The sequence below is a fragment of the Pogoniulus pusillus genome, chromosome 24 (assembly GCF_015220805.1).
Source record: "Pogoniulus pusillus isolate bPogPus1 chromosome 24, bPogPus1.pri, whole genome shotgun sequence".
NCBI lineage: Eukaryota > Metazoa > Chordata > Aves > Piciformes > Lybiidae > Pogoniulus > Pogoniulus pusillus.
Window position 1 is genome coordinate 16755494 of NC_087287.1, and position 17277 is coordinate 16772770.

The following is a 17277-nucleotide window of genomic DNA, read 5'->3' on the forward strand; positions in this document are numbered from 1 at the left end:
CTTTGGATCAATTAAGAACAAATGAAAAAACTCTCAGTAAGTAGGCTTGTTTTGAAACAACTTCCTTAAAATAAAAAGATCAAATTTAACTTTAAAATATAGTAAGTCCTCTTAAACTAATTGCAACCTAATACAATTGCTTTGGAAGTTTCAGATGAAGCTGCAAAAGAAACTCTTTGTTCCCCCTTTCGATTTGAAACAAACTGATTTGAAGAGATGTGATACTGAAGGTTATTTTTTCATTAGTCAACAGTAAGGTCTTTCTGAGTAAGAAAGCATAAGCAATATTGTAATGTTTTAGGGTTGTTTCTTCTGATTCTAAAAGGCTACAACATCGTGTACAACTGGGTTCTCTTTTACTGATCCCTACCACTAACACCAGAAGGAGAATGGAGAAGAATCAAAGAAGGGGAAGATTTTATTCCTGTTTTAACCACAGATGTTTGCTTCTCGTCTAACTTTAACTTCTTCTCTTCCATTCCATAAGTTAAAGCCCTTATAACTATACAGGTATTTCTTAAGCCAGACAAGAGTCAGTCACAGAAGCACTACTACTGGCAGAACTGGTGGGGTTTATATTTTATTTTTTAGAGCAGACAAAAGGTATGGCAAAGGTAGCAGGTTGTGAGTGCAAACAGCACAGTACTTGAATCATAGAATCATAGAATCAACCAGGTTGGAAGAGACCTCCAAGATCATCCAGTCCAACCTAGCACCCAGCCCTAGCCAGTCAACTAGACCATGGCACCAAGTGCCTCATCCAGTCTCTTCTTGAAGACCTCCAGGGATGGTGCCTCCACCATCTCCCTGGGCATCCCATTCCAATGCCAATCACTCTCTCTGGGAAGAACTTCCTCCCAACATCCAGCCTAGACTTTCCCTGGCACAACTTGAGACTGTGTCCCCTTGTTCTATTGCTGGTTGCCTAGGAGAAGAGACCAACCCCCACCTGGCTACAGCCTCCCTTCAGGTAGTTGTAGACAGCAATGAGGTCCCCCCTGAGCCTCCTCTTCTCTAGGCTAAACAACCCCAGCTCCCTCAGCCTCTCCTTATCAGAATACTGATAATATATCCCACACATCAAATGAAGACTTGGTAGGACAATACAACAAACACACTGTTTCTCTTTTCCTTAAAGAAAAAAAATCAAAATGGCAATCAAAGATTTTGGAGAAAATTCCACAGTAAAAAAAACCCTTCTAAAGAAAGGTTACCTTGAGAACAGGGAGCACTTCTTTTCCCATCAAAAAAAGTTTGTGAAGACAAAGCTCTCAAAAGAGGCTTGGGAGGATTGAGGGATACAGTAAAGCAGCAAAAAAAAAAATTAAAGGACAACAGAAAGCTCAGAGAACTGGTAATATTGAAAATGGGCTTACTGATGAGTTCTTAGTAATGAGTACTGAGAAGTCTCTCAATCACTGGTACCAACATCAAACCCGACCCACAGCATGTCTCCCCATTCTTCACCATTCACTGTTAGGCAGGCTGCAATGGAGAAAATGCTAGGAGAAGAGAAAAAAAAGGTTTCTTCCCAGCTGGCAATCTGATGTGAGGATGGGTCATCACAACTCTAAACACCACTGATTTATGTTAAGGTTTTTTGACAGGCTAACAGTGTGTCTTCATCTGTGCTCCCACATATCTGCTTTTGTCCACGCTGAATAGGAAGCCGTTCTCTCTTCTCAACTTTTTGAGTAGCTCCTCACAAAATGCAGCTGCTCATTACACTTCAAAGACCAAGTGCAAACCAGCAACAAAAGGATTGTTCAACTCTTGCCTCTTCCTACCTTGTGCCTTCTCCCTAAATCAGAAGCAGCAGCCATACAGCTGCACTGAGACACAGATCAGCTTGCCAATACAGTGCAAAACTATCCCACTGAAGGAAAATACATTAAAAAATTACCCTAATGTTTTCTTTCACATCAGTGAATAGATTTGATTCACTGAACAGCTGCACAATCACTACATAAGACAAATCATAACTTGAAGCTACCCACAGACACAGTAGCAACACTTTTCTTGCTGTGGCTGTCTACAGTAAGCTCAAAATATGCAAAGTTCCCTGCTCTGCACAGAAGGCTTGACAGATGGAGAAGGTTTATAGAAGGCAGACAGTCTGCCAAAAAAGACAGCATGTTTGTTTATTTGCAAATCAGATCACTGATTTTTATGCAGCATGCACCTCAGATCCTTTTTTTTTTTTTTGTTGAGAACACCTTGCTTTTTACTTCTGTGTACAAAGGGGCTGAAGTTACCCACAGACTTTCACTTGTAATTCGACAGAAGAACTGTGACAGGGAACAGGGAACTACAACAGAGTTCAAGAATGAAAGATCTGCTAGGCTGTACAGGAAGTCTGCCTGAATGTGCTAAATAGAGTTAGTGAGGCTAATTCCAAACAAAGCTGAAGAGTAAATTTGACTTGCTAGACAAAATAATATCCTATACATCTAAACTCCTCCTAAACAAGTGCAACACCTGCTCGTGCATCTATTTCTTCTGCTTATGTAACTTCATCGATTTTGAGTTCTTAAATCCTGGGATGGAAAAGAGGTAGAAGACATGTAGCTTTTTTTTTAGAGAGTTCAGATCTTTTTCTTATTAATTCTCCCAAACATTGAACAGAATCATGAAAAAAATTAAATATTTCAAGAGAAAATTTTCACCTGTTTGCCAGGAAGGAGCTCTGAATTGTGGCAAAAGGGTCGATCCTGAAGAGACTGCCTGAGCCGTACGAGACTCAATAGTAGAGAGAAAATTCATAACTGAAGAAGTTTCCTTAGTGTTACTTCCAGCACTTTGCATACTGGTATCAAATATTCCTGAAAGGCAAAGATGAGGATGGAGGGGAATGAAAAAAAACCAAGAGGCAACTCAGATGAACTTAATGAAAAAGCTCAATCAAATAGCAAATAACATTCATAATTCAGTAATCTATGAAAATTTAGCAATATTATTAAAATACATTATTTTGTCAGTGTTTAACTACTCTGCAGTGCTGCAACTCTAAACTGGAACTTGAGTATACATTTGAAAATCTATTATTAAATGTCTGTCAAATATGATGCTTAAAAATAATCTTCAGGCATAGCAATACAATTCTCCCTTCTGCTGAAGATTCACTGATGCATTTTTTTTCTTACATGAACTGTTTAAACATTCAGAATTCCTTCTGACACACACAAAAAAGTTCATCTTCTCTGTGTCAACTTTTTTGCCCTTTAGGCAGCTCATAGCCATTTGGACTTCTCTGTGGGACTGGGACAAGAAAAGAGGGTTTGGTTGCACTCTCTGTTTCAAACACCTTTGTGTGTTCCCTGTTGCTCGCACCTTTCAGTGGCAAGGGGCTCAACAAGAAGCACTGGGGAGATCCAGAGTTTTAAATAACTGAGACTGTGTCTGCACCCTGAAACATTCCCTGCAGCTCTGGCTCTCCATCCTCCTTATTGAGGACCTGGTCAGGAGAATGCAGATTCTAGCCAACACACGAGCCCAAATGTCTTTCCTTAGAAACTAGGTTGCAGAGTGTGAAGAGGTAATGTTGTCATCTCCTGAGACATGGAGATAGGACATCATAGGGGACTACAGACAGATGCTGATGCAGATGTAACACAGCCTAACCTGATACTATGGAATGGGCTGCCTGGGGAGGTGGTGGAGTCGCCGTTCCTCGGGCTGTTCAAGGCAAGATTGGACGTGGCACTTGGTGCCTTGAGCTCTGTGGTAAAGGGTTGGACTTTATGATCTGTGAGGTCTCTTCCAATCCTGATAATACTGTGATACTGTGATACTGTGTGATATATTTAAAGTAAATTTTAACTTTTGCTCAGCACTATGTCTCAGCCTGAACATCTAAGTACTAGCAACAACATGTTCCACCTTGCATTAGTCTTGCTATTTGCTTTAGCATAAAAGAACTGGCATGGTTTCTTCAGCTGGCTTTTGAGGCTCACTTAATGTTTGGGCCTGGTGCACAAGCCAAATGCTGAAATACAGTATTTTGAAGAAAAAAAATGCAGTACTTTCAGGAACCAAACTCAAGTTACCAAGCATAAGCCCCTTCATATTTCCCTTTCAACTTAACAACAATTTCATACAAGCTAACAACTGATGACTAAGTTACTCCAACAAACTCAGCTTTTCTAATATCACTTCCCACCACCTGCATGACAAATTCCCTCCAACTATAAAAACAATCCATTTAAACATAAACTATGTAACAGGTTGGATTTCTTGTGCTTTAACTATTTAAACTGTATTCTCTAGATATGGACAGTTACCAGCAGGATGGTGTGTAGTAGAGTATCCAGGAAGTTGATGAGAAGCTGTGTACGTTTGTCTGTGAAGATCTGTTTCTGAATGTGATGAATGTCCTCCTCCATAGCTTAAGCTGAGGAAGAAATGAAAGGTTATTAACAAAAATAGGCAGCTACAGAAACAAAGCACAACTACGAAATCCCAACCGCACACCAAGCAGCGGCTGAAATAAAACACAAGCTTGAGATCTGACAGATGTGGTTCTGCTAGGACAACACTTAAAATGTTCAGCAGGTTTAAAAAGTACTATAAAACTCAATGAGACAAACTGGGGGAAAAAAACCAACCAAACCACTTCCTTACAAAAACTGAAGGTGATCATGGAAATGGCTACAAAAGGCTAGGTAAGAAAGACAGAGGTCTTCCTAGTTCAACTATAAGAAACTGGACATTGGATGAATCATAGGATCATAGAATCAATTAGGTTGGAAGAGACCTCCAGGATCATCCAGGCCAACCTAGCACCCAGCCCTAGCCAGTCAACCAGACCATGGCACCAAGTGCCTCATCCAGGCTTTACTTGAACACCTCCAGGGATGGTGACTCCACCACCTCCCTGGGCAGCCCATTCCAATGCCAATCACTCTCTCTGCCAACAACTTCCTCCTAACATCCAGCCTATAGTTCCCCTGGCACAACTTGAGACTGTGTCCTCTTGTTCTATTGCTGCTTGTCTGGGAGAAGAGACCAACCCCCATCTGGCTACAGCCTCCCTTCAGGTAGTTGTAGACAGCAATGAGGTCACCCCTGAGCCTCCTCTTCTCCAGGCTAAACAACCCCAGCTACCTCAGTCTCTCCTCATAGGGTTGTGTTCCAGGCCCCTCACCAGACTTGTTGCCCTTCTCTGGACACCTTCCAGCACCTCAACATCTCTCTTGAATTGAGGGGCCCAGAACTGGACACAGCACTCAAGGTGTGGCCTCAGCAGTGTTGAGTACAGGGGCAGAATAAACTCCCTTGTCCCACTGGCCACACTGTTCCTGATGCAGGCCAGGATGCCATTGGCTCTCTTGGCCACCTGGGCACACTGCTGCCTCATCTTCAGCCTATTATCTATCTATCTATCTATCTATCTATCTATCTATCTATCTAGCACTATCTATCTATCACTATCTGGTGACTTTTTGTAATGATTTCCCAATACGAGGTCTGCAAAACAATGACTACAAATACATGGCCCTTAAACCTTTCATCTCCTGATTCTGTCAAAACTTACAGGAGCACATAGAATACAAAGGCTGGAATGATTAGCAATCTGTGGGAGGATTTTTTTTGTTGTTGTTTTAAAAAGATTTTGTTAATTTTGCTGCCATTCTAACAAAACTAACAGTGCAAGCACCAGCAAGTGACAAACCTCAGTCTTCAGGCCTCTTAGCATTAAACATGAGATAATGCTCTACAGCTTTTATTTAATGTTTTGAAATGAGTCATCTAAATCAGCATGATGTTTTAGTCAAGCTTAATGGAAGCAAACTGAAACTGTACAGTGTCTTGGGCCACGCAAAAGCAATAATGCAGAAAACAAATGTACTCTGAACAAACAAGCAACATTAGGAACCTGTTAAAAGTGCTAATGATTTCCAACTTAAAAGGCAGAAAAAGGATGGGGAAGTAAAACAAAATCCCAAAGCTTTCAGGCTTCCAGATTCAGCTCTGCACAGAACCCATCACATGGGGATAATTAAAGTCAGTGTGACCAAGTAGCCATTTATCTTTCTCTCTTCTTGTCTTTTGGACTTTAAGTTTATAGGTAGCTGCTACTTACTCCAGTGCACATATGAGACTACTTTAAGTTCAGAATTCAGTTGTAAACAGATGCAAAAAAGACCCATACAGCAAAACCCAGGGACCTCCCTGCTGACTGCTGTAAAGGAGACTTCCCTGATACTCTTTCATCCCCTGGGATGAGGGGGCAGTCTCTCTGCATAAGGGAAAATCTGAGCACTTAATGCCAGGAATCATGACATCATGGGAAACTAAGTCACCAAATAATACAGAAATTGGCTGCACTGCTGGATTTGCTTCACTTTCTTTAAGCCAGCAAGAGGAGGCAGTGGAGATCTGATGACTCTATAACAGCACTGTGACCTCCACACATTATGAACTAGCAAGAGTCTATCTGTAACTCAGCATTTCAGACTTGTAGATTATTTTTTGTGCCTGGGATGTGCTAACAGGGGATATATTTTCCTTATCAGCTGCTTATAGCATAGCAGGGCTTACATAGTCAGTGTGCCAGACTAAGGCATCGGCCTAAAGAACAAACTAAAATCCTTTGAGGAAACAAAGAGCTTGAGCTACTGCTTTTCTCAGTTGCACTCCTAGCACATTGACACCTTTCACAGCAGCAACTGCTCTTTAGAAACCCTCTAAACCTCAATTCAGAATCAGCACATCAATGTGCTTATATCTTAGACCTCTAATCTTTGCACAGTTCAACACTACATGTCAACAACTGGTTCCTATTATAGGCGGGCTGAAATCTAATTATTTGCATCATTATTACAGGCAATCAGACAAATTTTAATGTTAAGTTTGAACAAATTTGCATAGCTAGGAAAAAAAAAAAACAAACCACAAACTCAAAACACATTTCCCTCAATTTTTTTAAAGTAAAATGAGCTACACAACAAGTTCCTAAACTGAACCATGCACTGTTAACAAGAATTATCTTCAACAAAAATGATGCTCTTGTGAAAACTTCCTGTGTGAAAGAGGTTTTTTACCTTCAAGCTTTCCAAAAGCATTTCCATACACTAAACTATGCACAGCTGACTCTTCTTTCATGTTTTCAGTTTTAAACAGATTCATAGATTGCATTGAGTTGGAAGTGGCCCTTAAAAGTCATCTTGTCCAACTTCCCTGCAATGAGCATGGATGCCTCCAACTAGATCAGGCTGCCCAGGGCCACATTGAGTCTTAAAGGCAAACTATGCACTCATATTTCCTCTATCACTCATACAGTGGAACACCTTTCCTTTTCCCATGTCAGGTATTCTCAGGCTGAAAGGCATGTTTGGTGCTGCAGTGTTCTAGGCAATCGAGCCTACACTTTGCAGCAAAAAAATCTTTCCGGATAAGGTAAAGCTCACAAAAGCTGGTACAGATTGCATCAAGTAATATTGCTTCACTCCTCTCCTTACATTTTAACAGCAAAAAGTCATGAGCAAAATGCAGATGAACTTCAAATGAACCACTTGAATATCTGGGGAATTTTAAAAATAGTTGATTAGGGTTTGTGATTTTTTTTTGGGGGGGAGGTTGTTTCTTTGCTTTGTTTGTGGGGGTTTTATGTGTGTGAGTAGTTTGGATTCTGTTTGCTTGCTTGCTTTTGGTTTTGTTTGTGGTTTGTTGGCTTTGTTTGTTTGTTTTCCCCAGTTTAAATTTCCACTTCTCCTGGCTGTTTGAAGATTGTCCTTCATTCCCCTCTCTTCACTCCCTTGCAATAAAATATTTCTTGGCAGAGGAAAGATTCAGTATACACAAAGGCTACGAGACAGCCTAGCACACAAGCTTGTAGACGTGAGGCAAAAATGCTCTGAATGATGAAAGCAACATGAAAAATAATTTTTGACAAAAGCTTGGTAATGAGGATGCTGGAATTAACACTGGGACATAAAATAATCATAGAATCAACCAGGTTGGAAGAGACCTCCAACATTATCCAGTCCAACCTAGCACCCAGCCCTAGCCAGTCAACCAGACCATGGCACTAAGTGCCTCACCCAGTCTTTTCTTCAACACCTCCTGGGATGGTGACTCCACCACCTCCCTGGGCAGCCCATTCCAATGCCAATCACTCTCTCTGTAAAGAACTTCCTCCTAACATCCAGCCTATACTTCCCCCAGCACAACTTGAGACTGTGTCCCCTTGTTCTGTTGCTGGTTGTCTGAGAGAAGAGACCAACCCCACCTGGCTACAACCTCCCTTCAGGTAGTTGTAGACAGCAGTGAGGTCACCCCTGAGCCTCCTTTTCTCCAGGAATCTCTAGGCTTAGCATCTCAAAAGCCTTCTTCAGTACCACAATCTGAAAAGTCCAGTGAGTATGAGCATCATAGGAGAGGAACACTCCAAGTATATGATGCTTTCATTTTTAAATACAAATCTCCAGGTTAATGCAACCACAACCTCAAATATGAATTTGTCTTTCAATAAAAACATTGTATTTATTAGAACAGTTAATTGTTTATTGTCTAATTACTAGTTGCTGGAATGTAGATTCTTATCTCAAAAAAAAGTCTGCATATATGCCTTCAATTTATCTTATCCTAAACACAAGCACAGCAATCTGAAAGATTACTGCCTTAGGGTTTCTTTTTATAAAACTTAGCTTTTAAACAGCATGTAATTGGCATACCAAAAATACATTAGGCATGGCAAATACCACTGTGGCTGTCTAGCCCTGGTTTCCAAGCCAGTGAGGGTTCCACGAGTTCTCACTTGTACTGAAATGTGGATTAGTGACTGAAGAAAACACATTCACGTTGCTCGATACTTTGTTGTTGGTGGTTGCTACATAGTGTTCCAAAGCCTCTTCTCCCTTGTGACTAATACATCAGTGGTTCACACTGCTGCTACAGTAGTTCACTGCACAATGAAGTGATCGCTGCTGGAAGGTAATACCAAATTTACATATAAATTTAGAAAATACTTCCCCCTGAAGTATTTTTTCATTTAAAAGGCCCATTCAATTTTAGTGCAATATTTAAGTGTCCTTTTAGAGATGTCCCATTAAAAGCCATCATTATATATCACTGCTGTAACAATGCTATCAAAAACCCCTCATGACAATGAAAGTGAAGTGACTCAAATATTAACTTGGGTTGTTTTTTTCCCCCCAGTTAGATTGGCTGGGCTAATAGAAGATTATTACTTCTACAGTAAGATATCTGGAAGAAAATGTATAGTCTTTTGCAGTTAATTCTAACTAAAATACCACAGCCTTGATTTACAGCTCCCATTTTGTGAGTCCATACCTGAATCAACTCTTCACATATCAGTTTATATTGCTATTCTTATGATAATTTATTTCCACAGCATTCTTCAGTCTAATAGTTTCATATGAATTTAGGTCTCATTTAGGTCTCCAAGTGCAAAATGTTATTGGGTCACACAGCACTGGCTGCCCACCCCACCTGCCAACATGATTGTCTGGTTCGCACCTTATACAGCTGATGTGTTTCTTAATTTCAAACTCAAGCATCACTTTTCCAAGGAAACAAAATTCAGCTGCAGCAAGCACTGGACACACAAACAAGTTTTTATTTGTAGTTCTCTCATTTTCTTCCAATACCTTTGCTCTTCAAGGTGTCCATAAAAAATGAAATACTGTAAACACTTACATACTTAAAAGTATCTTAGTCTAGTTGACACAAAAAATATAATTACATTGAAAGAAGGCATTTTCACCTTTCTACTTCATTTGTTTAACATCAATTTTCATCAGAGCTGGTATGAATTTGTTTTATTTTATGTAAGGTAAGAGCAATTATTCAAGCCCTAGGGAAGTGTGTAATGCCTGTCTGAAAAGGAGACCTGGACTTCTAAGCAGCAAAGGATATTTCTGGGTGTGATATTGGTTCTTTTGTTCTTAAAACGTGCAGTGTCTCTGCTGATATAAAATAAAAATGCTCCAAAGCTACATTAAATTGCAGAGAACTCTCAAGGTATGCAAATGGTGCTCAAAGCAAAAGCTGACACCTGCAAGACAAGCAGCTGCACGGAAAAGTCCTGACTGGGAGAACAGCGAAGGCTCAGCACCACCCCTCCCCACCCCCCAACAGAGGAAGCCTCAGTGCCCCAACCTCTGGCTCCCACGGAGGCCAACAAGGCTGAGATCCAAAGCAACCAAACCAGACAAACCAAAAGGCAACAACCATCCAAGCAAACAAATTTGAGGTGGACAAGGGCAAAATCTTAATTTCATCCATGGGCAGCCTCTTTGACCTTACTGAAAACAAGAGGAGATGCCCAACTCCTGCAGCAAGATGACAGGCTATTTGGTCCTTTCCTAAACAGATTGCCTAAAAGGAGATTGAAAACACAGTGATAGCCTCCTACTGACAAGGAAACACTTTAAAACTCACACTTTGTGTTTTATCTGCAAAACAGAGAAACATGGCTCAAATTTCCCTCTCCTCCCCAAAGCTCAGACACTGTGCAAAAGAGTCACTCTTCAACCAGCTCCTTAGCTATGTGATAGCCATTCCAGTCAGAGGCTGAAAGCAAAGCTGTTTAAGGTCCAAATGCCACAAAAATGACAAACACATCTCTAAATACTAAAAATATTGTTCTAAATATAAAATATATAAACTGATATGTGGCTTATGCCTATCTTGCCCAGTATATTTAATTTTAAATATGTGATATACAGCTCAGCCTTCATTATCTGTTGGCAGGTTCAGACTTAGAACTGTTTTAATAAAAGATTAAAAAGAAACTCAAATATTTTGCTTGAATACTAATTTTTGCTATTTGTCTTTATTCACAGCATCCCATGGAGACAATGTAGGAGTGTTACAAAAACATTACTTCAACTTAAACCAGATGGAATAGAGGGTAAGTGGCCTTTTAGCCTGAGTGTGTTTCAGCTGCCCATTCTAAGAGCCACTTCCTACAGTCCAAATAGCAATTGACCATCTAGGGTTCATTTGCAGCTCAGAATAAAATTACAGTTTAAACTCAACCTTATAGGTAGAGGTATTTAGCCTCAAAATGGGCTGGAGCTTGTGTTTTTAAAAAAGGAATGACTCTAAGAAAGCAGAATGATAAAGGACAGAGGGATTCACCTAGAAAGTTGTTACTTCATTTTAATACTGTTAGTAATACCAAATCACTTCTGTCCAGCAGACAGCCCAACACACTCCTAGAAGTTTAAAAGCAAGCCCATACAGACAACAGAAATTGTTTCAAAGAGAAAAGCAAAGGAAAACAAACACCTGTTCAGTCCACAGACTCATTTCACTGTATTTATTTAGAAAAGTATATAATATGTGACTTTTTATCTCCATTTCCCAGTCTCAGATATAAACAAGTCTGCAAGCACAAAGTTGGTTTAAATCTCATACAAGTTGGCAAGTTTACCAAAACATGGAAACCAGTCTACTCCCTGCATCTAATTTCCCTGGTCCTCTTATGAGTTGATACAAGACAAGATAATTTATAACACTAGAGGATTCAACTAACATTTGCACAAAGAGAATGAATATTTAACAGCATCCAAAAGATAAAATAAAAATAATATTCTATGTGAAGACTAAAGTTCCATCACCAAGAAATTAGAAGACAATAACCTCTGAAATGAATACATCTTGAAAGATACACAGTGTTTCTTTAGGAACATCATACATTCATAGCATTTGCCTGGTCTGTTTCTGAATTGTCACATAGAAAAATAAATAGATTACAAAATTTGAAGTATTACTACCTAATTATATTCTTCTTTAAGACAGACAACTTTCAGAAGGAAAAGAAAAATACAGAAGCAGACTCCAGTACACAAAAGAGTAGAATTTTATCGACAGTCTCAACTGTCTGTTCATTAAATCACATTTTTTTTCTGTTTAACCTACTTAGACAAAGATTCAATGAAGAATATATCAAAGCTTAATACAGCAGAGGCATCCAACCTTTGCTTTTTCATTAAAGGTGAAGTTATAATTTCCCACTTCGATGAATATGCAGAGGCACTGAGAGCATGGTTAAGACAACACCAACCAAAGGCTGCCTCAAAGTACTGGTGACAGAAAGCACTCATTGCTTCCTAGCTTTCTAGGAGCCACTACAGGCTGGGGACTGAGTGGCTGGAAAGCAGCCAGGAAGAAAGGGACTCGGGGGTACTGATGGTTAGTAGGCTGAAGATGAGCCAGCAGTGAGACCAAGTGGCCAAGAGAGCCAATGGCATTCTGGCCTGCATCAGGAACAGTGTGGCCAGTAGGACAAGGGAGGTTATTCTGCCCCTGTACTCAGCACTGCTCAGGCCACACCTTGAGTACTGTGCCTAGTTCTGGGCCCCTCAATTCAAGAGAGGTGTTGAGGTGCTGGAAGGTGTTCAGAGAAGGGTAACAAAGCTGGTGAGGCGCCTGGAGCACAAACCCTATGAGGAGAGGCTGAGGGAGCTGGGGGTGTGCAGCCTGGAGAAGAGGAGGCTCAGGGGTGACCTCATTGCTGTCTACAACTACCTGAAGGGACATTGTAGCCAGGTGGGGGTTGGTCTCTTCTCCCAGACAACCAGCAACAGAACAAGGGGACACAGTCTCAAGTTGTGCTGGGGAAAGCATAGGCTGGATGTTAGGAGGAAGTTCTTGCCAGAGAGTGATTGGCATTGGAATGGGCTGCCCAGGGAGGTGGTGGAGTCACCGTCCCTGGAGGTGTTCAAGAAAAGCCTGGCTGAGGCACTTAGTGCCATGGTCTAGTTGACTGGCTAGGGCTGGGTGCTAGGTTGGACTGGATGACCTTGGAGGTCTCTTCCAACCTAATTGATTCTATGATTCTAAGAAACAGATCTTGAGGTTGAAAATCACATGCAGGGAACTGCCTGAATGAGCAAAAGTTCTTGCTGTTCCTGTGACTCTTTATCTGAATACATACATGTTGTATCACAAGAGAAAGAAAAGATTTTATGATACAAAATGTCCATCTCCCTTGTATTTCTGTGTTAATGTGTCAGGACTCTTCAGGTTTTTAAAAATAAACCACCCAAACTCACTTCAGGCAAGCCCAAGGAGTCTTACTGGTACTTCAATACCTGAGTGCAAGTGCAGACTTGTCTGATTAAGTAACCTGTGGAGTTCTTAATAACAATTCTAAATCTGGTTTCAGAAAAATCAGTTAAACTACGTCTTGAAACTAGGTATGTGAAAACTAATTTTCAGATAGAAAGAAGCTATTTATAAACTTCAGCTTCAGTTACTATAGAGGGGCTGGACAAACTGTGTTCTTACTTTTTAAGATATACAATCTAAATTGGTTTTGCCATGAGGCTGAAATGCAATGAAGTCTTTTTTGTTGTTTTGCTTTGCTGTTTGGAGGTTGTTTGGGTTTTTTCTTGTTGGTTTTGGTTATTGTTTTGGTTTTAAGTGAGAATTGACAAACATTGCTACAGCTTCTCTTGGCTTCAACAACAATGATGCATAACCCAACCAAAACTACTGTCTAAAAGAAATTCTGCAGCTTACAAAAATCAGATGCACTATGAAAGGCATAGGGTACAGATGTTTTACATTTAGAATTGACATTTTAAATATGAACTACTTCAAACTGCTTTAATGAGAAAGTCCAAAGTTCCCAGTCCACTAGCAGGAAGCCAGGAGCCAGGGGAGAATCCAGAGCTGTCAGGGTCCCTGCCATGTGCCCAGGAGCACCTGCTGGGGTGGTGGCAACTGCCTGGCTACCACAGCCTCACATCACTGCTGTCCCTCCAGCCAGCACACTGCAGAGCAAGTGGGGACAGCAGCACCAAGGCAGGTTTCTGTTGACAACTCCTTTTTGTCCCATTAGAAATCTTTGAGGACTTCATTGAAGTCTGTTGCCCAAAACCCCCCACAGCAAAAAAATGCCAACCATGTTTAGATCTGAACACAGCAAATCAAACTGACCATAGTTTTTCACAGCTTATTTGCTTCCTCCCTGCCCTTTCCCATCACAATGGGGCTGCAGCCTCTCCATACTCTCCTGAAGTAATCCCAGTTTTGAGGTCCTGATGCATTTTTTAAAGATTTCAAGACCTGGAGAGGAAGTTTCAGTGTTCCTGCTCTGAATACTGAAGCCTAACTTTGATGTCCTTATTAATGCAGTATCATCACTCCTCACATCTACACTGACAGCAGTATGCCCACATTCAGCACCCGATTTATATTACAATGCAGCGTCAGAAACAATTTAAAGTCATTTATTTCCTAAGCAGTATATTGGAAGTTCACACATCTTCTCTGACAGTTTCTACTCTCCTGCTCCCTGCAGCCAAAAAAATCCAAGTACTCATTATGGTCTGTGTAGTTTACACCACGGAAAGAAAGAACTGCAATCTTATTTTCTCACCTTGTGAAGTACTCGATTATTTTGTCACTACATTTATTTATCCTCTCCTCTTTCTGTGAAAGAATTTTCTCCCTACACAGCATGGAGATAATAACAGTTCTTTAAAAAATTAGTAATACTTCTCTCCAACAAAGCTTTATTCACCATTTCAAAATATTGTTTGTAACAGACAGCAACAGAACTCCAGTACTTGTTCTGCAATATGGGATGCTATTCTGCTGTCAAATGCATACTTGGAGGTATTAGAAATCTCCTCGAGATCATCACGGTATTAGTGGTTGAGCACACAGCATAATCCTCCACTGTGGTTGGCCAAGATACACACAAAAAGCTTTCATTACTTTTAATAATAACATTTTATTTCAAAATATAAAAAACCAGCAGAGCCTTATCTCAAGATGTGGCTTAGCCACATCAGTGCCTTATTAAAAATACTGTTCATTTCACTTAGCAAAATGCTTCTCAACCTTTACCCTCCCACAGTTATTAAAGTGTCATGTTTGTGGCAAGCTTAAGTATTACCTGTGGGGTACTGATAACCCATTTCTAAATAAGCCCTTTATTTGTATTACTATATGGAAAAGATGATGCTGAATGTGAGATGTTCACCCCAAAAGAGGCAAGAAATGTAAATGTCTATGTCCTATTGACTGACAGAGCCATTTAGGCAGCACTTCATTACCAAAGCCTCAAGCACTTCATTGTTACATAACCTATGAAATATCTTCTCCTTTAATCTAGGGAAACTAAGGCACAAACACTAGCTCGGATTCACAGCCTTCACAATCAAGTTTCAAGTACTCAATACTGAAACAAGAGTTGGTTTCTCAAGGTTCAAGTGAAATTAAAATCCCTTAGAGCTCAGTACACAACCTACTGAACCACTGTGAAGATCGGTGGCTTCAAGACTGACAGCTGCTGAACGTGCTCAGAACTGAAGTATCAGCTCACTGCCTACATCTGAGATCACAAACTTTACTATCCTTGGCCATTCATACAGCTTAAAATTCATGGCCATTAAATAGCCTCCAAGCCTTCCAGCACACCTGCTTGTCCAATAGTGTTTTACCCACAACACACTACAAGGGCTAAGCAGCTCATATGAACTCCTTTAGGTTCAATAGTCATCCCTATGACTAACACCACTTGAATTCTGATTTAGGAGGTGTGTTCAGGGAAAATCTAACATATTAACAAAACACAGTTCATCATGCAGCAGCAAGAGTCCTTTACATTAAAGGAAAACATCACAGTGTGCCATTACCTATATTTTGTAAGAAAATTAGCATGGTCCTGGCATTCAACTCTTCCAAATCTTCATCACTGTTCACTTCATCACAAAATGGATTTCAATTTACATTTCTAACCTAGTCAGGCTGACTGCCACTATGTCACCAGTTACCATTTAGCTGAAAATACCAAACTCAGTTGTCTGTGAGTGCTTCAACTAGAAAACATGAACTGTTCAAAACAGTAGGAAAATAGTTACAGCTACATGGCAATTATTTTGAGATGGGAAAAACTTCATAATGTAAAACAAATTCCTTAAATACACCCCAGGTATTGATTTAAGATTTCCTTATCTTCAGGTAGATGTCTAAACAAAATCTAGTGTTAGCAGAGATGAAACTATACACACACACAAACTAAAACAATCCTTTAACTGGTGAAAAATCTGTCACATCTTTTCAAGAAAGTAACAAAAGGGAGTCTTTTGGAGGGGAAAAGAGAATCCCATCTCTCTTCAGTGGCACTGAGCGTCAGTAACCTCCAGGTCACCAGTTTCAGCAACAACAGGAGGTGGCTAAATGGTTGCATTTGAGAGTCCTAAGGAGTTTGTTTTCTAGGACCATGTGTTGTATAGCAAATGAGTCAGAGTTCACCATCAAGAAAAGCCTATGAGAAAGCTTATTCTTGGCAGATACAGTAGAGAATAATGGGATGATGAAATGACAGGAACACAGAAATCAGAGGATTGTTCACTGTCTAGCGCTGGATTACTTTTTTACGCAAAGAAGAGAGAAAGTAAACAGGATGTGGTGTGAAACATTAAGTTGTCATATTTCTGAAAGGGATTTCCTGGTCAGAAAATGAAGCACTGAAGATGCAGCACACGCTGGTACATACAGTATTGCTATGAAACACCAGCCCCATCGCATGAGCAACTGGCAGGCACACTGGACATTTGTCTGGCATGTCCAACAGCTTCAGAACAAGTTGCCAGACATCTGGGAACACTAGGCAGAGGGCTAGAGTCCTCTAACTTGTCTCATACAACACTGCCAGGTGAAAAAGAGGGCTATCTCCAATAAAATCTAGATGTATGACAGCCTCAAGTATAATTCATACAGGGTTATTAAGGAATAATTGTTCCTTAGTATCCTCCTATGTAAATTACTTACTATTACTGTAAGATAAAGATGCCTAAGGGTGCCTTCTTCCTGCTGAGTGTAATTGGTTACACTTAAACAAGTCCTAAGCAAGCCACAGAAGCCAGACATGTAAAGGGAAGATGAAAAACAAGAAAAGCAATATGGGAGAAAAAAAAAGAGCTTGCCTAAACAGATGAAGCTTCTTGCTGAACTGCTTTGGAATAAGAAACTCTTAGTATGCACAGATTCAGGAATAAAAGCTCCTGGCCCTATTTATTGTAACCCATGTTCAGGGAGGTTCTGGACACGCTCTAACTCTCCATTCATCCCCAACAGTTATGTTCACAGTAATAAAACAAGGAAGTAGTGTAAGAAGTGACAGAGAATAAGTAAAACCAAGTAAATCTAGTGCTTAATAACTAAGACCTCTAGCCTCTCTGTGCACACTATCTCTCTTTGTTTACAAATGCTAAGAGTTTTCCTTTCTCTGTCACTTGCATGGTACAACAAGAAATGTGCTGGAAAGGCTGGAATCTGCATACTGCTCAA

At 40.3% G+C, this 17277-nt stretch overlaps 1 protein-coding gene across 3 annotated transcripts in view; it reads right to left on the reverse strand.

The window, feature by feature from the left end:
- QSER1 (glutamine and serine rich 1) overlaps positions 1–17277 on the reverse strand; it is a 45891-nt gene that overhangs the window by 22663 nt on the left and 5951 nt on the right. For 2 of the 3 annotated variants that reach the window (XM_064163821.1, XM_064163819.1), the window contains exons 2-3: positions 4281–4390; positions 2667–2822 (exon numbers count right to left, since the gene is read on the reverse strand). In XM_064163821.1, the coding sequence (XP_064019891.1) occupies positions 2667–2822; positions 4281–4390 (266 nt within the window). Of the gene's footprint in view, positions 1–2666; positions 2823–4274; positions 4391–17277 lie in introns of those variants that run through there. The other variant, XM_064163820.1, reaches the window with a different exon arrangement.